Source organism: Pelmatolapia mariae, linkage group LG10_11 (genome assembly GCF_036321145.2).
Source record: "Pelmatolapia mariae isolate MD_Pm_ZW linkage group LG10_11, Pm_UMD_F_2, whole genome shotgun sequence".
Taxonomy (NCBI): domain Eukaryota; kingdom Metazoa; phylum Chordata; class Actinopteri; order Cichliformes; family Cichlidae; genus Pelmatolapia; species Pelmatolapia mariae.
Genome location: NC_086236.1, coordinates 28,438,966 through 28,456,596, shown reverse-complemented (window position 1 = coordinate 28,456,596; position 17,631 = coordinate 28,438,966). Strand labels below are relative to the sequence as shown.

Here is a 17,631-nt window from a genome sequence, read left to right as displayed (position 1 = left end):
GATTGTTGGGTTTTTCTCTGTATTTATTATTGTGCTATCTACTGTACAATATAAAGCGCCTTGAGGCGACTTTTGTTGTGATTTGGCGCTATATAAATAAAATTGAATTGAATTGAATTGAATTGGTTGTTTAGGGAGAAGGGGACGTTTTTAGGAGTGACACCTGTGACGGAAAGCAGGCGAGTGAAAGAAAGAGAGAGAGCGAGTTTTCACGTGTGAGACATTAGTGACGTTTAGCGTGTTTGGAGGCTATAGTTAGTTTGTTGTGTAGTTATTGTCTTGTATTGTGTGTCAGTTAGACTGCTTAATTTCATATTTGCTCTAAAAAAGCCGTCAGAGGCAGATTCCAGTGTAAACGCATGTTCCCACATGGAAAACTGCACTCATGCACCTCCTGCTGTCAGACCTGCAGGGTTTAGGCCTGTGGTGTTCTCCTCTGTCTTATACTGAACACAAACTACATTTTTTGGACTGGCACAAATCATTTGTGTGCCTTCTTCCTTGATGCAGAACACCTGATTGTTCTGTAAATAGATTTAAATGGTTATATAAAAAACGCCCGAGGCCTTTGCTGCATTTTTAGGTAAATAGTACCATATAACTTTGTTGTTTGCAAAACTTATGCATAATTTTTAGAAATGTACAATTTCTATTTGCATTTCAAGTTATGAAAATGATTCGTTAAACATGTTTGTGGGTTTTACAGTAAAAAATATAACTTTTTTCTACTCGGATTTTGAATTTCTTGTCTGAATTTAGATCAACTGTGCTAATATGGTATGCCAAAATGAAAAAATAACTCAAATTTCAGATATTTGAGGTTGTGCTGAAAACAATGATACCAAACAAGGCAAGAAAAACATATTTTAAAGGTGAAATATAGAGGTAAAATCAAAAGTAGTCAAAAACGGCCAATTATACCCTGGACCCCAGAGGGTTAAGCAGAAATACTATATTAAGTACAAATCCTATAAAATGGCAGAAATAGTATGATTACTGAAATAAAAATAAATACTGAAAAGCAGCAGAAATGCTATGACTTAGCACAATAGTAATAACTTAAATAGAAAAATTGGAAAAGCAAAATGGACAGCTGAAAAAATCCTGAACATGCTAAGGGTCCCTCAAATGTAATTGTGAAACGAAAAAAAATCAGCAAAAAAAAAGTATAACAGTCACACAATCACAAATATGTACACATATGGAAACACACATGCACAGAGAGACACACACAGGATCAAATTCAGTCAACCAGTCTAAATATATTGAATTTAAATCATACAATAAGATGCTCCCATAAAAACTCTCTCTCGCCCTCTCTATCTCTCTCTCTCTGTCACACAAACACACACACACACAAGATCCAATTCAGTCAACCAGTCTAAATATATTGAATTTGAATCTTACAATGAGATCATCCCATAAAAAGGCTCTCTCTCTCTCTCTCTCTGTCACACACACACACACACACACACACACACACACACACACACACACACACACAGGGAGAGAGAAGTAAGTTTCTAGCTCAGTCAAGCAGCCTGGGAGCTGCTGAATTTGAATCCACCAATCAGAGAGCCTGTGCACTTTTTCCCGCCAAAACAGGTGCACGCAGCACAGAGAGACACAGGATTTTTGCAGTCTATTTCTCATAATGACGACTCCCCTCAAACAAATGACCATAATTTCCTAACCGTAGGGGCTAGAACGGTCATTCTTACACCGTTTTGTTCAGAAGAGATGGGGGAATCGTCAAGTGTTGACAATTTATCATTAAAATATGAATTATTAAAGATATTTGACTTCTAATGCACCATAACTGAGTAGACCAAAGCAAAAACTGCCTTGACTTGCCCTCAAACAACGCTTTCTAACTCTAAATCTATTTGGAGTATCAATATCATTCTTTCACCGTAAGAAACAGCAGGCTTTGGTGAACAATCATGGAAATTTTCAGGTCTCTGTGGAAATCCATCAAAAAGATATGACGAGAGAAAAAAGTGGTTCATTTCCAGAGTTTGAAATCTGAAGAAAACTGAGCGAAGGACGAATTTCCTACCCTCAAACAAGTCTAACTCATTTCAGAACGGTAATAGGTGAGAAAATAATTCTTGAATTGTGAGCATCAGGAGTGTCTGAAGATATACTGGGACAAGCCTTATGTCTTAACTTTGCTTCGTTAAGGAGATATGACGATTCGAATATGCCTCTCATTACAGAAATCAAGCGGTGATTTTGAACAAGCTCTCCATTGACTTTCTATGGAGAGTTTTGCGACTTTGTGTTGGTCTGAGGAGATTTGCCAAAATTCTATAAATCCCAAAACAATGATAGTGACATTTTCGGAAAGCCAGCAAAAATACCTACGTTTTGATGTATAATTTGTGGAAGTTGAGTGAAAATTGAGCAAGTAGCAAGAAGTTGTTCGGACATGAAGAGAAGACTGCAAAACCTTCAGTGGCACACTGGAAGCCAAGTGCATAGCAACCATAACAACGCATGTATTTTGTGAAAAATCACAATTTTGCAACTGAAAACTTTAAGAGGCATAAAAGTAAAATGGTAAAAGATTTGAAAAAGCTGATTTATACCTGAATAGCCCAATAATTTGAGAACATTTTAAAGTTTGAATGGTTGTTCTATGTGAAAATATGAGGAAGTAGTTAAGTTTCAAAAACAAGCAAGTTTTAGCAGAATTGCAGAAGTTTCCCATTCATTTCAATGGGACAAATTAAGCTTAATATTTTAAAAAGTATAATAGTGAAAAATACCAAAAGACATAGCACACATTAGCAGAAATAGCAGAATAGTTTAAAATTTGAACGGTGAAAATCGGCTGAAAATTGTGGAAGTAGTTAAGTGCCAAAAAGTGTACGGAAGTCCCAAGAGGAACTCAATAGTGTGGATGCCTCCAGCATCCACACAACTAGAAAAATTTGCATTTCCTGCGAAAATGCTGTGTGGATGCCTTAACGCTGAAGCTGTCTGCTGAAAATGACTGAAAACTTTGAAACGCTGCAAAAATTGTATGGCAGTAAAGAAACTGAAAAATTTTGCTGAAAACAGGTGAAAAAACAGAAACCTTTGCTGAAAAGAGGTGGAAAGGCAAAGATTCAGCTTAAAAGGGGTAAAGAAGTTCAAATTTGTACTGAAAAGAGGAGAGGTGAAAAGGTTTCTTCTGAAATTAGCAGAAGATACTGAGATTTGTACTGATAAGAGGTGAAAGACTGAAAATTCTGCTTAAAATAGGTGAATCAGCAGAATTTCTACTGAAAAGAGGTAAAGAAGTACAACGTGGCACTGAAAACAGGTGAATCAGCAGAATGTCTGCTAAAAAGAGATTTCTGTTGAAAACACCTGAAAAATCTGGGATTTGTGCTGAAAAGGGGTGAAAAAATTCAAAATTATGCTGAAACGGGGTGAAGAAGAGGTGTTGGGCTGTTGAGAAGAGTTGAATAAGTTGAACTGACAAATGCGATGATATGGCACAAATACTATAATTGGGTACAAATACTATAATTTGGCACAAGTACTATGATTTAGTACAAATACTATGATTTGGCAGAAATACTATGCCTTAGTAGTAATACTATAACATAACAGATATATGATGATTTTGCAGACATTCTGGTTTTACACAAATACTATAATGTGGCAGAATGACTATGTTTTAGCACAAATACTATGATTTGCTATAAATACTATGATTTGGCACATATACTGTATTCAGCAGAGATACTATAACAAAATAGAGAGTCTACGACTTAGTAGTAATACTATAACATAATAGATATACTGTGATTTTGCAGACAGTCTATGTTTTTGCACAACTAGCACAATGTGGCAGAAATACTATGATTTGGCACAAGTACTATGATTTAGTAGAAATACTCTTATTGGCAGAAATACTATGTTTCAGTACAAATACTATGATTTGGCAATAATACTGCGTTTCAGCACAACTACTGAGATTTGATTGAAATACTATGATTTAGAAGAAATACTATGACTTCGTACAAATACTATGTTTTGGTTTGAATACTATGATTTGCAAAAAATGCTATGATTTGGCACAAGTACCATGATTTAGTACAAATACTACGAATTGGCAGAAGTACTGTGACTTAGTAGTAATACTTTAACATAACAGATATACTGTGATTTAACAGACAATATGTTTTTGCACGAATACTACGATTTCGCTCAAATACTATGAAATTACAGTGATACTATGATTTTGAAGGAATACTATGATTTGGTAGAAATACTATGCCTTAGTAGTAATACTATAACATAACAGATATACTATGATTTTGCAGACATTCTATGTTTTTGCACAAATACTACACTTTGGCAGAATTACTATGTTTGGGCACAAATACTATGATTTGCTATAAATACTATGATTTGGCACCTATACTATAATCAGCAGATATACTATAACATAAAAGAAATTTTAATTGGGCACAAATAACATGATTTGGCACAAATACAATGATATGGCAGAAATACTATGATTGGGTACAAATACTATGATTTGACACAAGTACTAGGACTTAGTAAATACAAATACTACGAATTGGCAGAAGTACTGTGACTTAGTAGTAATACTTTAACATAACAGATATACTGTGATTTTCCAAACATAGTATGTTTTTGCACAAATACTACGATTTCACTCAAATACTATGAAATTGCAGTGATACTATGATTTTGAAGGAATACTATGATTAGGTAGAAATACTATGCCTTAGTAGTAATACTATAACATAACATATATACTGTGATTTTCCAAACATAGTATGTTTTTGCATGAATACTACGATTTCGCTCAAATACTATGAAATTGCAGTAATACTATGATTTTGAAGGAATACTATGATTAGGTAGAAATACTATGCCTTAGTAGTAATACTATAACATAACATATATACTGTGATTTTCCAAACATAGTATGTTTTTGCATGAATACTACGATTTCGCTCAAATACTATGAAATTGCAGTAATACTATGATTTTGAAGGAATACTATGATTAGGTAGAAATACTATGCCTTAGTAGTAATACTATAACATAACAGATAGTGTGATTTTGCAGACAGTATGTTTTTGCACAAATACTACAATTTGGCAGAAATACTATGTTTGGGCACAAATACTATAATTTGCTATAAATACTATGATTTGGAACATATCAGCGGATATACTATAACAGAAAAGAAATTCTACGACTTAGTAGTAATACTATAACATAACAGAAATTTTAATTGGGCACAAATAACATGATTTGGCACAAATACCATGATTTGGCAAAACAAATACCATGATTTGGCACAAATACGATGATATGGCAGAAATACTATGATTGAGTACAAATACTACGATTTGGCACAAGTACTATGACTTAGTACAAATACTATGATTTGGCACAAATACTATGATTTAGCAGAAATACTATGTTTTAACATAAATAATATCTTTTGACAGAAATTTCTGCTAAAAGGTACTATTTCTGCTTTTTAGCAGACATACTGTAATTTTGCATAAATACTATGATTTGGGATAAATACTATGATTTGGCAGATATACTATATTCAGCACATATACTATAACATAACAGAAATACCTCCACCTACTAGTAATACTATAACATATCAGAAATGTCATGATTTGACACAAAAACCATGATTTGGCACAAATACTATGATTTCCCAGAATTACTATGATTGACCAGAAGTACTAAGATGTAGTAGAAGTACTTTGATTTAGCAGAAATACTATTATGGAGGAGTAATACTTTAACATGGGAGAAATATTGATAAACACACACACATACACAGAGAGTAAAGGGAGCAGTGGCTGTTAAGAGTCTGGGCTTGGTATATCTAGGTCAGCTAAATTGGCTGCACCTGCTGTAATCAGCACTTACACACACAGACACAGGGAGAGCTATGGGTTTTCTTCAGTGTATTTCTCACATTCAGGATTCCCCTCGAACAAATGGCTATAATTTCCTAACCGTAGGAGCTAGAACGGTCATTCTAACACCGTTTTGTTCAGAAGAGATGGGGGAATCTGCAGGTCTTCATAATTCAGAGATAAAATATAAATTATTGAAGATATATGACTTGCAATACACTGTAACTTAGTAGAGGCAAAGCAAAACTGCCTTGACTTGCCCTCAAACAACGTTTTGTAACTCTAAATCTATATGGAGCATCAAAATCATTCTTTCACCGTAAGAAACAGCAGGCTTTGGTGAACAGTCATGGAAATTTTCACGTCTCTGTTGAAATCCATCAAAAAGATATGACGAGAGAAAAAAGTGCCTCATTTCCAGAGTTTGAAATCTGAAGAAATCTGAGCGAGGGACAAATTTCCTACCCTCAAACAAGTGTAATTCATGGCCAAACGGTAATAGGTGAGGAAAAGATTCTTGAATTGTGAGCATCAGGGATGTCTGAAGATATGTTGGCACAAGCCTCATGTCTCAACTTTGTTTCATTAAGGAGATATGACGATTTGAAAATGCCTCTCATTAGAGAATTCCAGCGCTGATTTTGAAGAAACTCTCCATTGAGTTTCTATAGAGAGTTTTGAGACTTTATGTTACTTTGAGGAGATTTGCAAAAAATCTAGTACCTACGTTTTGATGTAAAATTTGTGGGGGGTTGAGTGGAAATTGAGCGAGTAGCAAGAAGTTGTTCAGACATGAAGAGAAAATTCAGAAAGGACAAGTGCACACTCTGAGTTAATTGCATAGCAACCATAACAACGCATGTATTTTCTGAAAAATCACAATTTTGCAACTGAAAACTTAAAGAGGTATAAGATTAAAACGGTACAAGATCTGAAAAAGCTGAATCATACAGCAATAGCCCCATAATCTGAGAACATTTTAAAGTTTGAATGGAGTTTCTAGGTGAAAGTATGAGGAAGTAGTTAAGTTTCAAAAACAAGCAAGTTTTAGCAGAATTTCTGAAGATTTCCATTCATTTCAATGGGACAAAAAAAAGGAAAAAAGTGTAATATTTTAAAAAGTATAATAGTAATAAACACCAAAAGTCATAGCACACATTAGCAGAAATAGCAGAACAGTTTAGAGTTTGAACTGAGAAAATCGGCTGAAAACTGAGGAAGTAGTTAAACGGCAAAAAACGTACGGAAGCAACCAGAATAAAGTATAAAGAATAAAGAGAAACAGGAACTCAATAGTGTGGAAGCCCTTTGAGGGCATCCACACAATAATAAAGAAGAAAGAGAAACAGGATCTCAATAGTGTGGAAGCCCTTTTAGGGCATCCACACAATAATAATAATAAATCCGACGAATAGTAATATGTGTGCCTCTTGGCATAGGCACACATAATAATAATAATAATAATAAATCCGACGAATAGTAATATGTGTGCCTCTTGGCATAGGCACACATAATAATAATAAATCCGACGAATAGTAATATGTGTGCCTCTTGGCATAGGCACACATAATAATAAATCCGAGGAATAGTAATATGTGTGCCTCTTGGCATAGGCACACATAATAATAAATCCGAGGAATAGTAATATGTGTGCCTCTTGGCATAGGCACACATAATAATAAATCCGAGGAATAGTAATATGTGTGCCTCTTGGCATAGGCACACATAATAATAAATCCGAGCAATAGTAATATGTGTGCCTCTTGGCATAGGCACACATAATAATAAATCCAACGAATAGTAATATGTGTGCCTCTTGGCATAGGCACACTTAATAATAATAATAAATCCGACGAATAGTAATAAGTGTGCCTCTTGGCATAGGCACACTTAATAAGCAATTTCAGTAGAAAAAGAAATCATGGAATCAATTTATAGACCAAAATGTATTCTAACTTTGGACTCATAAAAGTAGCCACCTTTGGCACATATAACAGCTGAAAAGACCAGTGGCATTCTTTCTACAATAGAATCAAATATTCTTCAGAAAGTTCTTTCCATATCTGTTGCAGACGTTCCCATAAATGTGTGGCACTTGTAGGTTGCTGTGCTTTCACACTTCTGTCCAGTTCATCCCAAACTAGCTTGATGGGGTTTAAGTCTGGAGACTGTGCTGGTCACTCCATGTTTTCAAGCTTTTCCTGAGGTAGTTCTGGCATAGCTTGGACTTAAGTTTTGGGTCATTATCTTGCTGTAGGATGAACCGCTGACCAACTAGGTGCATACCAGAGGGTATTTCATGGCACTGCAGAATGCTGTGGTAGCGGTTTTGGTTCAGGGTGCCTCTCACTCTGTACAAGTCACTGAACCTGGATCCAGGAAAACAGCCCCAGACCATCACACTTCCTTCTCCATGTTTGACAGTTTATGCCACACACTGTGGAACCATCCTTTCATCTATTTGAAGGCGTACAAAGATCCTGCATGATGAACCGAAGATTTGAAATTTTAATTCATCGGTCCATAATACCTTCTTCCAGTCTTCAGTAGTCCAATGGTGGTGTTTCATGGCTCAGGCAAGCCTCTTTGTCTTATTCTGATGTCTTAGCAATGGCTTTCTTGCTGTAACTCGTCCAGTCAAACCTGCAGCTCGAAGTCTTCTCTTCACAGTTGAAACTGAGACTTGCTTACTACGACCACTATTACATTATATTATACTATTATATAACTATTATTTTAAATAATAAATAATGTACTTTTTTATCCTCTGGCAGTTCTCTACTTACCTTTGTACCATTTCAAGCTATTCATTGGACTTGATCGACTTGCATTGTGATAAATAACTGGAAAAAATTGGGGTGTTCTAAAACTTTTGACTGGTAGTGTATATAATAAAAAAATATATTAAGACAGAAAACGTCCCTGAAATGCAAAGAATTTTACATTTCTTCTTGTCAGATTTTAAAATTTATCTGCTGCAGTGAGAGAGCCCCTGTTCCACACCTATGAAGGGAATCTCTTAAAAAACATGGTGCATGAGTTGAAGCATGCAGTTTTACACACTATGGACTTTCTTCCAACATTTTCATTGGATCTTATCTAACAGCAATGAAAGCATTTTAGCCATTTATTCCCTAAAAACCTTAAGCATACAAGTATTAAAATTACTTTGTGGCAATGTAGCTCTATATGAGAAGATGGAAAAAACAGATTTCATATAGCTGTAGTACAGTGATACAGACTGATGTCAGCACTGCCTTCCACTCACAGTGAATGGGAAAAGGTTCCAGCTCAGTCTCCTGCTTAATCAGTGTGTGTGTGGCTTCACAGGCAAAGATTGCATCAGCATCCTCTTTGGTGGCTGCATATTGGAGGGTGGAGAGCACGGTGGATAGGCCTGTGTCAGGATCCAGCTTCAAGTGGTTAGTGATCACAACAGCTGGAAAGGCAAGATGACAACCACACCAGACACATGTACATACCCACACAGACAGACAGACAGACAGACAGACAGACAAACAGTCAAAGACACACAGATTTCGTCAGCTGTTACTATTCCAACATTGCTTCAATTTAGACAATGAAAGTCAAAGACTTTCCTATTAATCATAATCAGAATACTTTATTGATCCCTAAGGAAATTATGTAACATTTATGTAATAATTATAATGTATTACTGTGTTCCTTCTGACAAGTAAGCAATGAATTTTATCATATATCGTTTTAGCTATTCTCTTGAATAAATATAATGCCCTCTAGAGGGATCTCTATGACAGCAACTTCCCCAGTGTGACTGGATAGTTTACAGGTGACCGTAAGGGAACAAATGCATTACATTTTTGATCATCTTTCAAAAGTTGTCCATTTTTTTTCCACTTGATAGTGGCTGCAGGGTTTGCTTCTGCCACAACACATGTTCCAACCTAAAAATGAAAGAAAACAAAACATAAACAATTATACACCAACTTGCATTTTTGTCACACTTAAATGTTTTAGATCCTTACACAGTGATGATCTTTCTGAAACTGCCATAACTAAATTCAGGGCAGTGAATTCCTCCATTGTTATCTTTTTCAATGCCGTGTCTCAAATCAACACAGAACAGCTACCCAATCTTCACTCTCACAGAGGTCGATTATCTTGCTTATAGTGTTGCATTGTCAGTGTTTTCAACCCCGGACACTGTGGCATCTCCGAAAAAGGCGGCAACAAATCAGAGATACTTGGTTTTATTCCAGGTGTAATTCACAAATGCACATAAAGCAGATAACGCACAAGCTGCAGAGGAAATTGCATTGCACTTATTTAGAAGATCTTTGGCCTGGAAAAATAATTTGTAGCTGGTACAAACACAACAGGGTGATCACAAACATCCCACAGATATGTCATATGTCAAGTACAGCAATTTTAACAACTGCTGACATTTACTTGGACTCACTGATTGATCTTTCTGACTTCTTAGGAGTGGATGTGATTCATCACACAGCCACTCCTGGGAAGATTCACCAATGTTCTAGGTTTCCCCATTGTGAATAATAATCTCTGTGGTTTAATGGAGTCGCAAAGCTTTAGAAATGGCTTTGTAACCCTTTCCAAACTGGTAAATGTTAATAACTTTGTTATCAGAGGTTTCTTTGGATTGAGATTGATCTTTTAATCTACTTAAATTTGTCAGAAAAGTTGTAAGTTGCTACTTAAGCGATTTCTTGATGCAACTGGTTTGAAAAAAAAAAAAATCAGGCCTGGGTATGACTAGTACAACTGAACTCAGCTTTTAAAAAACAAAACAAAAACTGTGGTTAATCGTAGTTTATTCACGATTTAATGAGGGCCGAGTGGCAGTTAGGTTTGGGTAGTGTTTCTCCCTTAGTAAATCAAACCATCATTTAATTATTTACTTGGGTCTTTAGAACACTACTTAAAGCATAAAAGACATTATTCCAAAATATATTTCTTTCCTACTGTTGCGATCATGGTAGTCGAAGCTAAAAGTAGAACATGGTTAAGTTCAAGATAACATCTAACTTCTAACTACATAACTTCTAGAAGTTACACGTTATCTAGATAAGCAAAAATATCTGAGCTACAGTGACCCTTCCTCTTCAAGGACAAGTGGACCAAAGCTATACCAGCAAAATGCAGCATACATATCCAACAGAAAGTGTGATTGTAGGGGCCAAGTTTTCCATCTTTCTTATTTTTTATTATTTTTCCTTCAGTTTATTTTCCTTTCATTAGTCACATCTTATGTAACGTACACATTCAACACTGCTTGGAATTTCTTTTTTTTTCCCTACTTCACTTGTTTATACTATCTGCTATGAAAGTTTCCTCATCTCAGCTTAAAAACAATTACTACTTAATGCCTGCAGAACGGGGTGTTCATTGCAGGGTAGGTGCAGATGGTAGCATGAAACTTTGCACACCGATTTTGATGTCTCATGTGTCGCACAACACAATCTTTGTGGTGTGTTGGCTGATTGTGCACATCTCGAGTTTTTAACCTGGCATGTTGTGCTCCGGCCTCCGCAGCTGGGCTGAAGACAGGAGTATACAATTGTTTTGGTTTTTACTACCATTTTAATGATAATACAGCACAGGAGCTCAGGAATATACAGATAAGCAGAGGGAGATGTTGAAACAGTTAAAACTGTTAAAACTTGCAAAAACACCAAACAAACAAACAAACAAAAAAAACCCACTCTACAAAGTCTTCGCTTCTGGTTTTGACTATAGTCCTCTTATACCAGTCCTTATGTAGCTGTACTGTCTAAGGCTACGTTCACACTGCAGGTGTCAATGCTCAATTCCGATTTTTTGATCAAATCCGATTTTTTTTGTCTGCTTGTTCACACTACAAATAAAATGCGACAGCAAACGCTCTCTAGTGTGAACGCTCAAAGCGGCCCACATGCGCAAAAGAAGATGTCACACACAACGCGCTCTGTTTAGACCCAGAGCAAACAATATTGTTTGACTGATGGCCCTTAATATAAAGACTTCGGACTTTACGTTTCCCAATTTTTGCTTTAAGTTATTTTGTTATTTACATAATAATGTAGATAACCTAATAATTATCCTTATTGCTGTTTTAGAGGAGCAGTGCTTCAAAAGATAGTTGTAGATTTCTGTCAGAATCTGCAGATTATACAGTACAAATAAAATGTTCACGTTTCTCTAATGTTGTCTTCCCAACAGTTTCACTGACATCTACACTGGATGGCCAGGAAGCGTTCGCGATGTCTTCTCGGGCGCTTCTCCAGCGCTGATAATTGGCGTCTGTCTTGTGTCAGTGACGTAAAAGACGGATTTAATGCGACATGACCGTTCAAACAGCAGTCGCTTTCTAAAACATCGGATATGTATTGGATTCAGTACCACACACGAAAGTGACCCAGATTGGATTTGAAAATATCAGATTTGTGCCGTTCACACTGTCATACCATGATCGGATATGGGTCGCATAGGGTCAAAAAAAATCGGATTTGATGCACTTTTGCCTGCAGTGTGAACGTAGCCTAAGTCACGACAGCTATTGTTCAGGAGAATACGGCAGCTGCTTCCTGTGCTGTAACAGTGTGTATGAATACAAGTTTCTGTGAAACATGGTTTTGCGGAGGTGAGTGGAGCAGGCACATTCTGGCCTAGAGATAAAGAAAGCAACAAGTTGCTTCAAATTAAAAAAAGAAATCTTATGAAAGGTCTCTGTTGTAAAGACAGACAATGTAATTTTACACATACAATGTTACAATGATGCCATTGGTTACTGTATAATATGCTTTAGATGTTATAAAGCTTCTTTTCAGCCTAGTATAAACCACAAAGACAACTTGTCAGTAAAAGCAGCAGTTAAACTGTGGATCCAGTACTGTTAAGACAAAATTCTCTAAGCTGATACTATTTCATGTATAATGCTGAAGGAAGCTCTTAGTACTTTCACAAGTAAAGTAAAAACCACATTCTGAAAAAATTAGACGTGGCCTTCAGAAGGAGCAGTCTGACAGTGACTGTCAACAACAAAACCTGCCTTCATTACAGTCACCTGCATGGCAAAACAGACATAGACTGACTTTTGTGAGCTAATGAAAATGCTATAAGAACAAGGTCATGCTTTCTGCATTCTCCACCACTAAATCTCTCTCTCTCGCTTTCTCTCACCTAATACTACATAACTATATTTTGCAAACATTTCTGTATACACAATTACGTTGCATCATGGAACAACTTGACACATCTGATGGACAAACACTGAGACTTACCGCTGTTAATTTGTCTTTCTGTAATAATTCACTTTTGTCCATAATCTGCACTGATGATGGCTTCTCTGCAAACACAAAAGGACAAAATCAAGGTTTGGAATTAAATTCAATTTTTAGATTGCACCAAATTACAACAAAAGTTGCCTCAAGGCACTTAATATTGTAAAGTAAAGACCCTAAAATAATACAGAAAAACCCCAACAATCAGACGACCACTAATGAGCAAACAATTTGGTGACAACGGGAGGTAGGTTTTAAATGCACCTTAGAACACACATGCATCAACACTACATATGAGCGGGCGGAGGGAGGTTTGGAGTCTTCACCCCCCCCCCCCCCCCCCTTCTCTGTTGCCTGTTGGGGCGGGGGGGCTGGGAGGAGGAGTTGGCCGTCCGATTGGGGTCTGGAATGTGGGGCCTCCCTGCTGCTACGGAGTTGGGCGGTCTGCTTCTCTCCAGCCCAGGGAAGAGGGTAACACTACCTGGGTCTGGGTGCAGTTTCCCCATCTAGGGGCAAGGGTACCTAGACCTGGGGTATACAGTACGCTTGGGGAGTGTGATTGTGTGTACAGTGTCTATTTATGTCTGTCTTCACGTTGGGTGAGTGCTGAGTACTTGCATATGAGAGCATGAGGGTGGGAATGGATGTTTGTATCTGTGTGTGCCTGTTTGTCTGTGTCTATATGTCAGGTCGGGTATCAGACGCCACCTCTCTAGGGACATCTCAGGCCCTCCGAGGTATGAAGGCCTATCTCCCCCCACCACTCCCCCAGCCAGTGGCAGACGCCCTCAGACATCGGTGCATTGGTGGTTCTTGGTGTCCGGGGATGGGCGTCCAGGTACACACCGGCTCTCTCCTGGTGGCTGCTTGTCGGGGCCTGGAGCCTGGGGCTCGCAAGGGCCCCTTCGCGGGGTGGGGTGCCCTCGGCCTCTGGGCCTGGGGCTCGGTCACTCTGGCACAGCTGGCTGCAGGCGGAGCTCACGGGTACGTCACTGCAGACCCCCCTGGCTTCTGCTCCACGGCTGCTGAGTGACCCCTCATCTGGGGCTCTCCTCAACTCTTTCCGGGAGAGTGGCACGGTTGCCCCTCCGTTGGTCTTCCTTGGTCTCTTGTGCTCTGAGGGTCTCTGGATGTCTGGAGCCTGGATCTCCTCCATACCTGCTTCAGGGGGACGGGGCTATGGCTCCCCACACCCTCTAGCAGATCATTACATGAAGGAACCTTTTGAATACATGCTCACAGGTGACAGGTGCTGTCATGCTCACAGGTGTACACACGGGTGCTCAAAGACACAAACTACACGCTTTTTGGCTCCTACCTCAAAGCACACTGTGCGCTGTCGATCTTATGTGCTGCACAATAATATTCAATATTTAGTATTTATTTTTATATTCACATAGATTATCGCGATGATGTTGTTTATTATATTGCTCTCTTTTTTTTGCTTGTTTTCTCTTTTTTCTTTCTCAACAGGTGATCCAGGTGATTGATATATGTATTTTTTGTCTGTTTGTTTTGTTGGTTTTTGTTTTTTGCCCTTTATCACCATTCCTCTTCCCCACTGTTTTTCTTTCCCTACCTCTATTTCTTTCTCCCTTTTCTTTCCCCCAGTCATGTCTGTCCCGTGTGTAGCCAGTGAAAATAAAATAAACAATAAAAGCAAAGGTGAATCAAATAGACCAATACGGCAAGGCCGGGATGGTCCATTTGGTAAAGTAAATCCGTTGGGCATCTTTCTTGGCCTTTAGACAATAATTCTGATGGCAAAAAAACAAACGGGACAGGCGAAAAAAAGAAAAAAAAAAGACAACGGGAGGTAAAAACTCCCTTTTAACAGGACAAAAGACATGCTGTGGAAGAGGGCCAGAGAATAATGAAAACTCCTTAATTAAATGCAGAGTGCTGTTTAAACACATGATGCGTCCAAAGGGGTGAGAGGACAAGAAAAGCCCAGTTTATCATGGGAAGCCCCAAGCAGCCAGGTCTATTGCAGCATTACTAAAGGAGGACCCGTTCCAGCCTAACTATGTGCTTTATCGCTGAATCAGGTCACTTATCCAGTAATTTTAAGCCTGATTTAAAAAGTAGAGAGGGTGTCTGTCTCATAAATCCAAGCTGGGAGCTGATTCCCCAAAGAGGAGCCTGAAAGCTGAAGGCTCTGCCTCCCATTCTCAGAACCACAAGTCTGACATTGGCAGTACAACAAGGCCCTGCAGATCTTGGTTCAGTCTGTAGGTAATGTTTTGATCAGACGTAGGTAGCTAGGGGTATTTCAAAGGTGCAGAGCCAGGTCTCCAATTCAATTATCCTGGCCTCCAGAGTTGTAAACAAGCTACATTTATTACAAGTATTGTTATTACTAAAGGAGGCCGAGGAGTAGCTAAACATCTGACACACTGAGCAGGTGAACAGGCCATGCTACTAGCGAGTCGCTAAGCTAAGCTAGCGAATCTCTAAATACACACTGAATGAATACTGTGAATATAACTAGCGAGTGAATCAGCAGAGAATGTACTTTGGATAAAGCATGTGAAGATTACACTATGAAATAACACGCTACATACAAGTTTAAATTTAAATTGGCTACACAAAAATACCACTGTGCATTGTAACAGGAACAGGGAGTGATACAATAACGCAGAGAGCTAACACCCACATATATTTTATATTATATCACATATAATATAAAATATTATATAATTCAATAGCAATTTGCCTCCTGTTCCATCTTTATGCCCTGTTTCACAGTTGAATTTGCAAAACCCATAAGCTGGTGATACATCAGGACTTTTGGGAAGAGAAATCTTGATTCCAAACTGTATTCCCTTAAGCACATAAGCCACAAAAGTGCCAAATCCACAGTGGATAACACTTTTTAAACAGCTAATTTATAGCTGCTGTAAGCTGTTTGCTAGCCGACTGCATACAAATATACTGAGTAAGCTTGACAAATATAATTGGTTTGGGTTAATTATTGAGTGCTAAAAATTAAATTAATTTCAGTTTTATTTATATAGTGCCAAATCACAACAGCAGTTGTGGTGCTTTTTATTGTAAGGTAAGCCCCTAAAATAATGCAGAGAAAACAAGAACACCTGAAGAGTCACATGATCCCCCATGAACAAGCACATCGGCGAAGTGGGAAGGGAAAACTCCCTTTTAACAGCCAAACTTAATGCGCACGTTACAATGACCTGTTCACTTTTGTAAAGGCAGACTACCTGGCTAGGTGTGTTTGAGTTGTCTGTGAGTGTAAACATAAAAAGACAAGACTTTCAGTTAGACTCTTGTTGCATAAATGACATTTGAAAGGAATGACATGAATTACCATGGATTTGACATGAATTAAAGTTGCAAAAAGATTATAAATATTATTATGTCACACTTTTACAAAAAGCTCGCTTTGGTTTTTTGGGTTTTTTTTACAAAAATAAAGTTTAGACTGCCTTGGTGAATGATTAAATGGGGGGAGCAAATTCAAGATTGTAGTTAAGCTTACTGTTAACAACAACAGAGACGGGATACTCCATGAGGTTGGCGTCTGACACCACCATGCAGGTGAAAGTCCTCTGGTCTTTGAGTGAGGCCTGGGTAATGAGCAGGCTGAAGTGCCTATCGATGCTGACCCGTTGAGCATAACCATCTGTGGCCTGAACTGTGGCCTGGTCACTGCGAGCCTGTTTGATTAACAAATCACCAGGTGTGCCATCATCTTTTTCCTAAAGTGTAAGGCAACAGAAGAATAAGACAAAGAAGACAGGGTTTGTCAAATCTGTGCAAATCTTCATTCTTCAAGCGTATTTATATAGACGTGTACAAAAATAGAACAATTTTAAACAACGCATTTAAGCTTTCATTTTCATCCAAGTAGAATGTTCAAATGTATCACATATGTGCTAATTAGAAGAGGTGTACACTGCTAACTCATAATGCAAAATTCAACAGGTCATCTCTGCCAGGTAATCTCTTTAATTACAGTGTGGATTAAGTGGAGCCATATTTATCTGACTTCTTTAAATAAGTCTTGAAGACACTAGCTGTAGATTTATGATGGACATAAGCCTAAAGTTTTGCCCTAGACAGGACACTCTCTCATAGTTTTATATTATTCATTCCCTTAAGCTGGGCATACACTGTGCAATTTTTGACACAACAACCGTGAAAAGAGTTGGATGGACATTGCTGCTCCATTGCAGCTGGCTGGTCAGTGTTTAGCAATTTAGCAAAGTTGATGGTGGTGGTGTGTGTCTGTGTGAGTGAAAGACAGAGAGGGAGAGAGAGAGACAGATTTTGTGTTATAAGCTTCATGTTATGGACGCACAGTGTGAGCACTCGGTTCGTGTTATGAAGGAAGGAAGGCTCAGAGTTTAGTGAATGGGTGTGCTGGGATGTGCTAAAAGGTGGGCCTTTACAACAGGTCGCATCAGAGCACCGGGCTGTATAGTGTGAGACCA

At 38.0% G+C, this 17,631-nt stretch overlaps 1 protein-coding gene across 2 annotated transcripts in view; it reads right to left on the bottom strand.

Moving 5' to 3' along the window:
* alcama (activated leukocyte cell adhesion molecule a) overlaps positions 1–17,631 on the bottom strand; it is a 78,770-nt gene that overhangs the window by 44,860 nt on the left and 16,279 nt on the right. For both annotated transcript variants that reach the window (XM_063487878.1, XM_063487879.1), the window contains exons 3-6: positions 16,677–16,896; positions 13,178–13,242; positions 9,754–9,841; positions 9,187–9,357 (exon numbers count right to left, since the gene is read on the bottom strand). In XM_063487878.1, coding sequence (XP_063343948.1) covers positions 9,187–9,357; positions 9,754–9,841; positions 13,178–13,242; positions 16,677–16,896 — 544 coding nt within the window. The remainder of the gene's footprint in view (positions 1–9,186; positions 9,358–9,753; positions 9,842–13,177; positions 13,243–16,676; positions 16,897–17,631) is intronic.